Source organism: Camelina sativa, chromosome 14 (genome assembly GCF_000633955.1).
Source record: "Camelina sativa cultivar DH55 chromosome 14, Cs, whole genome shotgun sequence".
Taxonomy (NCBI): Eukaryota; Viridiplantae; Streptophyta; class Magnoliopsida; order Brassicales; family Brassicaceae; genus Camelina; species Camelina sativa.
Window position 1 is genome coordinate 30,896,571 of NC_025698.1, and position 12,669 is coordinate 30,909,239.

Consider the following 12,669-nt stretch of genomic DNA (forward strand, 5'->3'; position numbering starts at 1 on the left):
GGAAGAGCTTCCAATCTCCCAAACTCCTCAGGAACACTCAAGAACACTTACGAACACCTTTTCTCTCTTTTATTTCTCTCAAAAGCGGCTAAACACGACTAATGAGACAAAAACTCGTGTTAAGGGTTTTCCCTAATCCAAAGCGCATCGTTTAACTTAAACTCGTCCACTCATAATTGGCCTTGCATCGACGGATGCATCCTCACATATACCGTCGTTGTTCTCCAATCTCCGATCATCCTCTTCTTCTTCTTATTAATTCTGCGAGGTTTAATAAATATATATATATATAGTTTCTTAAAGTTACACACCTTAAGTCTTTATATCGGACAAGATAGTTCGGGGAAATCTTAACATTAATCTGATAATCTAATGTATACATCATACTGTGGATGTGCGTGTTTTATTTATTTTAAATGTAGCAACGCTGAGTTTTTGTTGTTTTCAACAACTCAGACACCTGTTTTCGGGTTTAAATTGGGGTTTTGCCATAACGATATAACCGGTACAAACTAGTACGATATAAATTTTGGTATACATCTCCATATTAGTTTTGAAAGAAAAAGTACACGCATGAGTAAAACTACAGATAGAGAGGAAAAAAAAAAATAGGCTGTTTCATGAATCGCTGCAATGTATTGATGAATAGTGATACAAATCATAAATGTTATCAATATTGGTTTCATGAAGGTCTCAAGGTCCATGCCCTTTCCCACGTTGCGATATACTTCCTGTAACACCAGCTTTTATATTTCCAAATTGTAATGCTCCATTCCCTTCGCCTTATAATGATTTTAAAAGCCAGGAGTACATATGAGATAAAGACTTCAATATGAACTTTGTTACGAGTGAAAGTGTGAAACTATATATATATATATAAGATCAAGATGGTCAACTTACTTGGCAACGTTCGTCCCATAGTTGTGTTGTACGCAGAGAGTAAGAGAATGATCGAAATGATTAAGGATAAAACCTGACGATTCATTTTTTTTTTTCTTTTTGTTTCTTTTGGTTAAGACTAATGTTATGTAAGAAGAGGTTGTGTAACTACTAACTTGTGTTATTAAGTTTGATGCAACACTACTTACTTATAAAGAAAAAGAGAGTTGGTGAAGCGTTAACATAGTACTATAAAATTTAAGTTCATTAATATCGCATCTTGTTTATTTTCACACATGTGAACACTTTGTTTGTTTTTTCTTTTCTTATTTTGTCAAAAAAAACTCTTTGATTTCTCTGGACGCATTTTACACATGTGATTATGAATTCCAACTAATCTTTACGCGTAAACAGATCGATTACGTAGTGATGCCATCAAGGATTAAGCAAGGAAAACGCATTTCTTTAAGTAAAGTTAAGAAAAAGACAACATATGTTTTTTTCCCTTGAAGAAGGCATATTTAACGACTCGGTCTGGGCAAATGACCTGCCTAGACCATAAATGTATAAATTCCTTGAATAAAACAATAAAAGGTTGTTTCATGAATCGCTGCACTGTAATGATGAATTGTGATACAAATCATAAATATTATCAATATTTGTTTCATGAACCAGCCCCTTTCCCACGTCCAGCCCCTTTCCCACGTCCAGCCCCTTTCCCACGTGGCGATGTACTTCGCGTAACACCAGCTTTTATATTTCCAAATTGTAATGCTCCATTTCCTTCACCCTAATGGTTTTAAAAGCCAGGAATTAATACATATGAGATAAAGACTTCAGTATGAACTTTGTTATGAGTGAAACTATATAATTATATGAACTTGATTACTATAAGATCGAGATGGTCAACTTACTTGGCAAGGTTCGGCCCATAGTTGTGTTGTACGCAGAGAGTAAGAGAATAATCAAAGTGATTAAGGATAAAACCTGACGATTCATTTTTTTCTTTTTGTTTCTTTTGGTAAACTAAGACTAATGTTATGTAAGAAGAGGTTGTGTAACTTGTGTTNTTTTTTTTTTTTTTTTTTTTTTTTTTTTTTTTTCCACTTGTGTTATTAAGTTTGAGCTACGCTCACTACTTATATAGAAAAGGAGAGTTGGTGAAGCGTTAATATAGTATTATAAAAAATGAAGTTCCTTAATATCGCATCTTGTTTATTTTCCACACATGTGAACTCTTTGTTTTCTCTGGACGCATTTTATTTTATACATGTGAACCTTAGCTTTTATAAATCCCAACTAATCTTTACGCGTAACAAAAAGATTACGTAGTAATGCGAAGGAAAAAGCATTTCTTCAAGTAAAGTTTAGAAAAAGACAACAAAGACAACATATGTCTTGAAAAAGACATATTTAAACTACTCGGTCTTTATGATTACTGTTAAATTACTTTTTTTATGTTTTAAATTCTTAAAACCACCATTCAGTGTTAATTCACCATTAAGGCATTATTAACTTACCGATAACAAACTAAGTTTAAGATGTGCCTTAGTTGACAACAAAAAACACATCAACGGCTTACAGAATCCGACAAATATTTGTTCAAAACAACCAAAACGAACACCAAAATGAAAGATTTATGTTTTCCAAAGATGTAGCTTTCAACCAAATCTGAGAAACTTATGTACAGACAAAAGATCAGATTTAGGTTGAACCGAAGTTTCATGATCACACCAAAAAAAGCTTATGGTTGCTTCAGGGGACATACTTTAACGCGAGTCAGTTGATGCATTGCTATCTTGGGACGAGGAGAACAAGGTGCTAAACGGCCACGGGATAGAGAATCCGCTATCGTTATTATCCTCGCTCCCATCCTCCTCCTCTTCTTCTTCTCGGCGGTTTCCATCGCTGTTCCCAGCTCCATGGCTGCTGCTTGTAGCAGAAGCACTACTGCCTCCATTGTTATCACTTGTTGTTGTTGTTGCTGAATCAGGCTTTGGTTCATCTGCGGGTAACTGAAATCTACAAACAGGGCATGAACTGTGAAGCTCAAGCCATGGGAGCAAGCAGTCAGCATGAAACTTGTGCTTACACGGCATGAGCTTCGCCTCAGTACCAATCTCAAAATCATCTAAACAAACCGAACATTGCAGCGTCTCTTCAATTTTCACAGTGGACAAAGCCTCAACAGCTTCTTTTTTAGCAGGAGGTGTTCCATATCTGTTGGGATCATTCTCAGCTAGACGCTGAAGCAACATCTCGAATCCAGGACCGATGAAATAGTCACCTAAAGAACCAGCAGGCACAGAATCCCTATCGGCAGAGGTTTGAACCGTGATCGTCTGATTGAAAGGATTGATCAAGATCACCCGTTCTGGATTGTTATTATCAAGAGTATTATTATTATGATCTCCATTACCAGTAGACTCAGATTCGAGTGACAAGCCAGCTCGTATCCCCTGAAGCAACTGCAAAACAGCAGCGGAATGTCTTCTCCTTCTCCTAAGAATCTCTTGAAGCTGCGAATCCAAATCGGTGTTGTTGTTGTTGTTCTCTCCAGTCTCGTTTTGAGTGTCTTCGACAGACTCAACACTCTGGTTCCTTCTGCGACGCACAGGATCAGTCATGAGTTCCATCAAGATAGGAGCCCAGAGAGAGTTGTTAGCTCTGGCATCAGAAGAATCGTCGTGAACATCGTCGTCTGCCATCTCTTCAACAAACCCACTATGACAAAAGGGGCATTTGATCTCAGCTTCCATAACTGGATCCACGGTTTGAGAACACATGTGACACCAATACCTCGTAGCAACTGCTTCTTCCATGGCCAATTCCTTCTACCTATTCATATAAAAAAAAAAAAAAAAAAAAACCGATTTTTCACAGGGAATAAGAACATATAATTTGCCAAATGAGTAAATCTGGTAGGAAAACTAAATTTAATAAGAGACTTGAACAAAACCAAAACCCTAGAATCAGTTTCGATAAAACCCAAATCATCAACACAGAAAAAAAAAAGAAGAAATTTTGAAATCGCAATCGCAACAATAAATATACATACACCCAGCAGAAATAAATAAATAAATAAATAAAAAGACGAAATCGTTCGTTCGTTCGCGTAGCTGTATGAAATACATACAAAGGTCATCGATCATAGAATCTGTGATTCATTTTTGAAAACCCTAACCATAAATAAATAAATAAAATAACGAGAATCATTCCTAGGAGAAATTACAGAAAAATAGCAAACCTTTTCGGAGTCTTTGTTGTTCGACAGCTGAAAATGTAGCGATGAGGATGACGAATTGTTTCGAGTTTTGAAATTCGAACCAGAAGATGAAGATGAAGGAAAAAAAAAAAGGGTTTTTTTTTTTGTTTATATACGAAAGGATGAGAATTGTCGTCTGAGAGAGAAAATTAGAAAATAAAAGTTAAAAAAGAAAAGAAAGGATCGCTCTTCTGCTTCTTCTTGTTTCTTTCTTCCAGATCCTTCTGGGTTTGTCTCTCTGTGTGGGTCTTTTTATTTAATTTTGCTGCTCACAGTAGACTTTTCTACAAACATCAACCACGTGGATTTGATTTGGATTTTTTTTTTTTATTAAGCCCGTGGGCTTATATCTATTACACAGTTTACACTGGGCTCTTTGGATAATGGGGTTTCTATTTTATTTTTACGACTGATTTCACCCAAGCTTTTGTCAAACAATGTAGCGACCAGGATTTTGATACTAGTAGGTGGGCAATGTCGCGACGGTATCTCACTACAAACTAAACCATTTTGGCTACTTATTTGCATGGTCGTTTTTTTTTTATAGCAAGGACGAAACATAATACCCACGCTTGAATCTTCTTTTTTTACTATCTACATTTGCAAACCAAATTTTTTTAAATAAGAACGTATCTCCATTTACACACAAGTAATAAAAAAACTCGGAAAGAATCATATTGATGGATCCATCCACTCTAGTATAGATTTCTCACTCTACCATTCTAACCATGAAGATTCCCAAAAAATAACATATTTTCAGACGGATTAAATTATGAAAAATCAAAAGTAAAAAAAAAAAACAGAGCTTACTTGTCCTCAAACATATATAAATCTCATTGCTCTACTTTGTATGGACACTGCGACTCTTCGTGATTCCCCCTCGCTTACGGAAAAAAACTGGTGCATAACATTTTGTATCGGCTTCAAAACCCCCGATAACCAAACCTCAACAGATAACTCAGTTTGTTTAGATGCCCAAATAGCGGTTACTCTACCGTTCTTGAATCATATTGAAGCCATCCCCGTCTTCTCTTCCTACAAAATTAAGTTGATAACCAGATTTATCTTATTATTCGTGACTAACAGTGATCAGATATTGTGCAATACGACCCACGAACAAGTGTCAAAACTAATAGAGACTCACCGGTTGCTTCAATCCCTTCTCTTCCTACATGAAATTTGGAACCAGATTTTTCTTATTATTTGTGATAACATAACACAACAGTAAGTGTTAATTAATACCACCAAGAATAAATTGTCGAATCAATGGAGACTAACATCAATTGAATGCAAGGATCTAGACATGGGAGACTTAAAATGAGACGCTTCTCCAGCAGATGGTGATCCATTGTTCCCAGCTGAATAATGATTTACCTACAAGGATATGACAACATTTGCATCGCGTGAGTAACTTCTTCATTGCTGTTACATGAAACTTGCCATTATTATAACTATGTACTGTCTTACGTATATCCTAAAGTCGTAAAAAATCATTGCTAGGGGATCTTGTTCTTTGCCATCTACCATAAAAAAAAAATAAAGAGCTAAAAGGCAGAGAAGGATCATCCTAGTTTCCACCTAGCTAGTTTATCCCAGACTCAGTATCATTTCTTAGATGCTTGGTAGAGTAATGAGGAATCTTGAAAAACAGTCTCACTGATAAAGTCACAAAAACCCGATTGAAACATATAAACTGCAAACAAGCGGAAGGCAAAGCGAGTGGCAATTAGAAAAACAACCTGTGCTGCCTTAGGTGAACTTAAATTGGTTTGGCTCTCTTCAAATAGAGAGGTGTAGTAGGCTGGATCGTAGATAGAACCACCCAAGATTTCTTCAGCACCAGAACATTGTCTAGCTATAGCAGGAGTCGGTGGATTCAAGAAGCTATTTCGTAAATCCGAATCCGTTTCACGAGGAAGTGAAGTGTCGACGATAGAAGCCCCCAGTCTATAAATCTGAAACCATAAGAGAGAGGAAGACAGCCTCACAAAGAAGCCAATCATTTCCATGGCCATAGTCAGTTTCACTGAAAATATGAAAAAGGTTCCATACGTCTCAGCTGAAATGCTCCTGCAATCAACAATAATAATATGATCAAAATCAATTGAAGCAAAAGCTTAGTGCAGATTTAGAGAAACAAGGCTTAGAAGAGTTGATAAGAGAAATCAAATACCAAATCTCTTGGGTGAAGAGTATGAACCAAGAGATGTCAAGAAGAAGAGCGCAGAAAAGAAGAACGGCGTAGGTGCGGCCGAGACTTTGGCTATTGCTCTCGATTGCAACAAGAGCAAACAACGCAATCGCCAAATTTATCAACAAAACTCCATTGTATAATGCTCCTAATGATCCGATTAGAGCGCACCCAATCTGTATGATAAATCGACCAATTCAAATTGATGAAACCCTAGACCCCAAACAGATTTTTGATTAATCAGACGACGAGAGTGATTAAGAAGAAAAAATGGGGAAAAAACCAAACCTGAGCGTAAATAAGGAAGACGGCGAGAGATTGGAGCCTAACATAGTCGCGAAGCCAAGGCTGTATTCGATCTCGTAAAGAAGCACAAAGCATCATAAATCTCTGTGTCCCTTCATATAAAAAGAGAAAGAAATATTCACGAAGCTTCTTCTAATGTCGAGATTTTTCCGGCGACACCGGAGAGGAGAAGGAATCAACGGTGGAGAAGAAAAATTCGTGAGGAGGTGGAGAGAGTAAAGAGTCTTGTTTGGCGGGATCACATCGAATCCAAGATTGAGCCCAATTTTACATGAAAAAAATTATTAGTAATTTCTCCGCACAAATTAAAATTATAATCTCTTTAATCAAACAATTCAAAGACTGTCTGGAATCAACGCCTCCTCTGCTCTCTCTTCCAACTATGCCCACTCCTTTTTTCTCCTTTTTTTTTTTTTTATAGTAACTCTCCAAATCGAAAGTAAACTTTTTAATAAGCAAGATGGGATTTATAAATTATTCACTAGTATACTATTAGTATTACAGTATTACATAAGAAAATATCTCTAAGGTTGTTTATAATAATGAAACCAAACTAGCTTTCTGAAAAAGCTCAACTGTATGACCACCATCAAGGCATAAGCCACGTGAGAGGATTAAGTCAGCAATTTACTTAACATTTTGGAGGTTAGTTGACTTTAAATCCATTTGAAGCCTAAAGCACACACAACATATATATATATATATAGAATGATAAGACTAGTGTAAAGGTGGTAAGACCAAAATTTCTAGACACAACAAGCGTAAGTCCTAGGCAACGATAATATTGAATATATTGGTTTCACTTTCTCATCTGTGTGAAGAGTTCCGATGGCTTTCCTGTTGCCCCTGAGTTGCCACCAAAGGCTGAGAACCCACCACCACCGCTTTGGCCTTGTCCTTGGCCGGCGAAACCACCAAAACCACCACCTGTTTATTAATACAACAAGACAATGGTCAAAATGAATGAACATGACCTTGATTGTGTATTTATTTATTTGTCAAACCAATATTTACCTCCTGCTGCACCCGCGAAACCTCCACTACTAGGAGGAGCAAAGCCTCCGAAACCTCCGGAGCCTGAACCAAGTCCACCAAATCCACCGCCTCCTCCTCCTGGAGCAGCACCAGCAAAGCCTCCACTACCTGAGGCTAAGGCCGCGAAGCCACCCGTGGGAGTAGAAGAAGCACCCGCAAAGCCTCTACCAGCTGAAGCCATGTCCGCGAACCCACCTGTGGCACTAGAACCAGCAGCAGCACAACCACCGGATGCTGGTGCATTTGGCAGACCACTTCCTGGGTTAGAGCCACCAAATCCAGTAGGAGAACCAAACGTAGCTCCTGGGAGACCAGCACCAATCTGTCTCGACTGCCCAAAGGAGCCAAGAACCGACCCTAGAGCTTGTTGTCCCCCACCAATCTGTGACGGTTGGCCAAATCCGCTCTGAGCAGGTGTCTGAGAAGGTGTTACAGAAAACGTACCAAAACCTGCCGGTTGAGATGGTTGAGGATTTTGAAAACTGAACGATGCAGGTTTGAATAGCTCGCCACTAGGGACTGTCATATTGAATGGATTACTTGTTGTTGTTGTAGCATTACCAAAGGGACCACCAAATGGATTTGCTTTGGGGGCAGCCGGATTTGGAGTTGACCCAAGCCCGAAACCTCCAAAACTTCCCATACTAAGTTCAGTTGTCTGGCTAGCCTCTGAAGCTTCTTCGTCCATTTCATCTTCCTGTGTATCTACAGTATCTTTTTTCTCACCAAATGGACTTGCATAAGTTGGTGAGGACACAGGGAAAGGGACATGTGTAGATAGCTGTTGTGGCTGAGAACTACCTGGCCAACTGAATGAAGGAGGCGCCATGCTTGCAAGACTAGACTGTGTTCCTGATGAAAATCCAGACAAGAACCCAGATGAACTGCCAGGAATTTCTGTAGTCTCTGGTTTTGAATTCTCACTTTTCACCGGTAGCGGCTCAATCTGTGTTTTTGTTGCATTTGCTACAGAATCTACAGTACTTTCCGTACTTGGAATTGACGAACTTTGAGCCTCTGGTTTAGATTCTGAGACTGGCTCTGTAATGGATACGGCGGAAGACGGTGTGGAAACTTGAGGAGACTGCAACGCATCAGGAGCGGTTGAGGTACTAAGGGGAGTCAAAGATGAGGAAGTTGATGAAAGCAAACGATTACTATCCGTTTGGAAGCTGCGTGCAGAGACCAGATTAGATGACACTTGCGATGCTGTAGAAGATGGAGGAAATAATGAAGATTGGCCTGTTGAGGATGAGATTATTTCAGGGGACGATGGAGACAAAGCTGGTAAGTTAAGAGTGAAACCAGTTGTGGGGCCAGGTGATGAAGAAAGTGTTGCTGTAGCTGCTTGATTGAGATCTAAATTGGCACTGGTCAACGATTTACCAAATGGAACACTGAAACCAGTAGCTGAAAATGTAGATGTAGACGTGAGAGAAAACGTCTGTGGTGCTGGTTTTGAGCTGGTGGGAATAGATGCTGGAACTGAAACTCATAATAACGTTGAGCAGTGTCATTGACCAGATATTTAAAGGTTCCTATAGTTGACTATTATGTGAATCAAATAAAAAACACAGAGGTTAACGTAAACATACCTAAATCTTGTGTAGAGGATGACACTGGAGGTGATGATGGTGTAGATAAGGTGGAAACGGAATCAAGCAGTGTGCTAGGCAAAGGTGAAGAAGAAACTGATACCGTTTCAGCAGGAAAAGTAACTTTATCGCTAGGGATACTGCCACTGGTTTTGAAACCAAACAACGATTTTGAAGGGAAACTAGATGCACCAGCACCAGTAGACATTGGTGAAAGCTGAGCGCCAAAACCTTTGCTTGATTCAAAATCAGATCCGGATGATGAGGTAGAAAGCCGCTGCACACTTCCAGCAGCTGTTTCAACAAACGCATTGGCCTTAGCTTCAGAAAATTTGAATCCTCCAGCCTTTTTTTCTGTCTGTTCAAATACAGTCGAGGCCATTGGTAGTTTCAGAGGAAAATTTGATCCTCCTGGTTGTGAAACTGTCCTTGTATCCTTACTCTGTGGTGGGGCAGACTGCTCAGTATAAGAAGTTGTACTGCTAGAATTATTTCCGGACCAATTGAAACTTGGTTTTGATGCAGAGATTGGAGAGATGGTAAAGGGACTGTTGGATTGTGGCATAGGTGGCCTCGTTTTAAATGGGGTTGATTGAGCTTCCAATGTGTCTTGTTGAAATGACTCCATAATACCTGCTCAAAGTAATTACACAATCAAATCCCAGAAGCGATAGATTACAAATAAAAAACAAATGAAACATAGAAGACATTCTTCCGAGAACAAATTAATGCACTCCACAGTATATCTTAGCTCACCCTTATTCGAGGAGACTACAGGCGATGCATGATCTTTCAGGCGAAGCAGTGATCGCTCTTGTAAATTATTCGCAGACCGTAGTTTCTCACTCAAGACTGTCTGTTGGTTCATACCTGTCTTCTGTTGCTCATGCAGAAGCATCCTTTTGACAGTTGTTTTTGGAGGCTCAAAAGCAGCCCAATTCTGTAAAAAGATCACAAAATATAGAGCCAGACGTCAGGATACTCCATATATTAAAGAGCGCATAGAAATTCTTCACAGTTCAAAATACTACAGCATCACAGAACATAATAAGTGCATATATCGTAACCGCTACTACTGTCTACTGAGTCAAATATTTCCAGCAAAATTACCCTGTCTAGTGATTCTCTTCTCCTCCTGGCAGTCTCAGGGTCAGAACTTTTCATAGCAGATGACTGACGTTGTCTTGACTGTGCATTTATACTTGCAGGAATAGACGAGAGTAATAAGTTTTTTGATGAAGATGCATTTTTAGCTTTTACCGCATCTGGTGAACTGAAAGAAGCGTCATAAGGGATCCCAATTGTCTCAAACAACTCCTGCTTCACATTCTTTTTGACAGGTGAATCGATTTTCAAAAGTGTCATTTGTTTTGAGAGACACTCAGAGAGTTGCTCAGCAGCTGCCAATTGGGAACTCATTGTATTATGAAGGCTGTGAAGGGATTGCACACGTCTGCACAAAGAATCACCCCAGTTTGAGTTACCAAAAAGAGGACATTATAACCAACTTAAAAAATTTCTTGTGATGTTTTTTTCTTCCTTAAAACTTTCACAACTAATCCACAAGAATACCTGGAAGGAGCAGATCTATTTGGCACGCCTCTTCGTGCCACAGGAAGTCCACCATCCTCATGGTAGCGATCGAGTTCAAGCCGATTAAAATATCTCTCTAGTTCAATTAGTTGATGGGTCAAATCCTAGAATGGGAAAAGTAGAAGATATATGACAACAGCGAGCTTAACGTAGTAACAGATAAAATTAGGGAGATATATCAACACATAAACAACCTTATTTAGTTTCATAATATGCTGCCGCTTGGCCTCAAGCTCAGGATTCAACTTCTGGCGGTTCCAAAGTTGCCAGTACTGGTTATCAGCAGTTTGCTTATACATACCTTCCATGTATGTCTTCTTTGCCAAAACTGAAATCCCCATATGAAACAATAATAAGAAAACAAGACAACAGCCTGTTAATTTGCAGCCTAGATTCCAGTGTAAGATATTAAACAATAACGAATATAATAGGAAGACGGAAAGAATGAGAACAAAGGGACTTCCAGAGAAACATGTTGCAAGTTAGACTTGCCTCAATTTCTAAATATCACTGAGCAATATAAATTGACTATATTCCTAGTTTGCCTACTGCGGGCCTCGCGGCTTTAAAATACCTTTTCAAGTAAAAACATAATTACACCTGCTAACTATTTTTTTCCGTTACATAGGGAGTTTATAAAATAAACAGATCACCTTGAATTGTTTTGTCAAGAAGATGTTGGATCTCTGCTTGCTGCTCGTGGATTGTGCTCTGAAGGCCACCAAACCAAATGAGTTTAGCAATATAGAAAAAAAGACCAGAGTCACTAACAGTATTTGTTTATTGGAAGGGGGTTTGGTCAAATATAAAAGAGGTAACCCAAAAATAACGACCCAATAACAAAACATATGAACTTTTTATACACACCTTCCATGTTTGGCACTTGCCAGCAAGATTTTCAAGTCCTTGCTCCAGTTCTTCAACATGACTTTTCAGTAAAAAAGCACAAGAATCCTTGAAACCACCCGGTCCTTCAATGGACTATAAAGCGTATCCATTTCTCTGGCCATCTCATTTATCTGGTACAGAAAGGAATGAGTCAGTTACACCAATGGTATAAGTCCAGTAAGTAAAATACTACAGGAAGGCATGGATGCGAAAGCATCAATGTAAGATGACCCTGTCGTAGAATACATATTCACATAAATAAAATCGTACAGAAATTAATATCATGAGTAATATTACATTACTGGGTTGCTTCATGCTATGGTCGAGTCTCAGAGGCCCAGTACTGAGCGGAGTTTTGTGCTGCTGATTACTAGCGGATTTTTCGAAGGAAGATTTCACCTGCTGTGACAATTGAGAGCAATGGATAGAAGGTATTGGCTCAATTTTCTCTACTTCTTCATTAGCGTCCCGGTTTTGGCCTAGCGGAGGACTTAAATTGCTCAGAGCTGATGCTCTACCAGTCTCAATGATTTGTACAGGTTTCTCTTTGATGCTCATAGGAGGATTCACAATACCAGTTCCAGACTGTACAGATTGCTTATGCTGAGAATCTTTCACAGAAGGAAAGGGACTGGATACAAAATCTGGCGGTGAGACGCCTTGCCCACTTGACCATGGCTGAGATGGTGTATTTTGTGGTGACTGAAAAAATGTGTTCTTCAGGCCAGGAGATCCAAATAAAGCTGGTGTACTCTTTGACTTAACATTGGCCTGTAAATGCATAGACTTAGACTGCGCAGATGTGTCATTTTGAAGCTTTTCGGGAACACGGACGACAGGACCGAATCCTGCAAATTTGTTGGTGTCATATCCTAAGGGCAAAGGTGGTTGCCCAAAACTTGTTCCGAACTGCTTAG

General features: G+C 39.0%; 3 protein-coding genes and 2 long non-coding RNA genes across 5 annotated transcripts in view; all 5 read right to left on the minus strand.

Annotated features, from left to right (window-relative positions):
- On the minus strand, positions 514-1,039 carry LOC104742991. The gene is made up of 2 exons (XR_760593.1): positions 901-1,039; positions 514-782 (listed from the first exon to the last, which is right to left on the minus strand). It is a non-coding gene; the product is annotated as an uncharacterized LOC104742991 (long non-coding RNA).
- On the minus strand, positions 1,322-1,962 carry LOC104742992. Its single transcript, XR_760594.2, has 2 exons — positions 1,794-1,962; positions 1,322-1,669 (listed from the first exon to the last, which is right to left on the minus strand). It is a non-coding gene; the product is annotated as an uncharacterized LOC104742992 (long non-coding RNA).
- Positions 2,362-4,378, minus strand: LOC104742993 (E3 ubiquitin-protein ligase RING1-like). The gene is made up of 2 exons (XM_010464104.2): positions 4,127-4,378; positions 2,362-3,717 (listed from the first exon to the last, which is right to left on the minus strand). The coding sequence occupies exon 2, from the start codon at positions 3,699-3,701 to the stop codon at positions 2,649-2,651; it is 1,053 nt and encodes a 350-aa protein (XP_010462406.1). The 5' UTR covers positions 3,702-3,717; positions 4,127-4,378; the 3' UTR covers positions 2,362-2,648.
- On the minus strand, positions 4,798-7,077 carry LOC104742994. Its single transcript, XM_010464105.2, has 6 exons — positions 6,624-7,077; positions 6,318-6,511; positions 5,884-6,214; positions 5,423-5,518; positions 5,289-5,312; positions 4,798-5,179 (listed from the first exon to the last, which is right to left on the minus strand). Exons 1-6 carry the CDS (start codon positions 6,717-6,719, stop codon positions 5,150-5,152), a joined length of 771 nt encoding a protein of 256 aa, XP_010462407.1. The 5' UTR covers positions 6,720-7,077; the 3' UTR covers positions 4,798-5,149.
- LOC104744174 (nuclear pore complex protein NUP214-like) overlaps positions 7,161-12,669 on the minus strand; it is a 9,634-nt gene continuing 4,125 nt past the window's right edge. Inside the window, 11 exon segments of the mRNA XM_019235642.1 lie at positions 7,161-7,568; positions 7,656-9,161; positions 9,272-9,904; positions 10,028-10,211; positions 10,382-10,724; positions 10,844-10,968; positions 11,059-11,192; positions 11,518-11,575; positions 11,732-11,847; positions 11,850-11,883; positions 12,050-12,661. Of these exon segments, the coding sequence (XP_019091187.1) occupies positions 7,441-7,568; positions 7,656-9,161; positions 9,272-9,904; positions 10,028-10,211; positions 10,382-10,724; positions 10,844-10,968; positions 11,059-11,192; positions 11,518-11,575; positions 11,732-11,847; positions 11,850-11,883; positions 12,050-12,661 (3,873 nt within the window). The 3' untranslated portion in view covers positions 7,161-7,440.

Coding starts and splice junctions, on each gene's coding strand:
- LOC104742993 (XM_010464104.2), bottom strand. CDS start 3,701: ATGGAAGAAGCAGTTGCTACGAGGTATTGGTGTCACATGTGTTCTCAA.
- LOC104742994 (XM_010464105.2), bottom strand. CDS start 6,719: ATGATGCTTTGTGCTTCTTTACGAGATCGAATACAGCCTTGGCTTCGC. Junction 6,512..6,623: donor TCTTCCTTATTTACGCTCAG/GTTTGGTTTTTT, acceptor TTTATCATACAG/ATTGGGTGCGCTCTAATCGG. Junction 5,180..5,288: donor AGAAGGGATTGAAGCAACCG/GTGAGTCTCTAT, acceptor TTAATTTTGTAG/GAAGAGAAGACGGGGATGGC.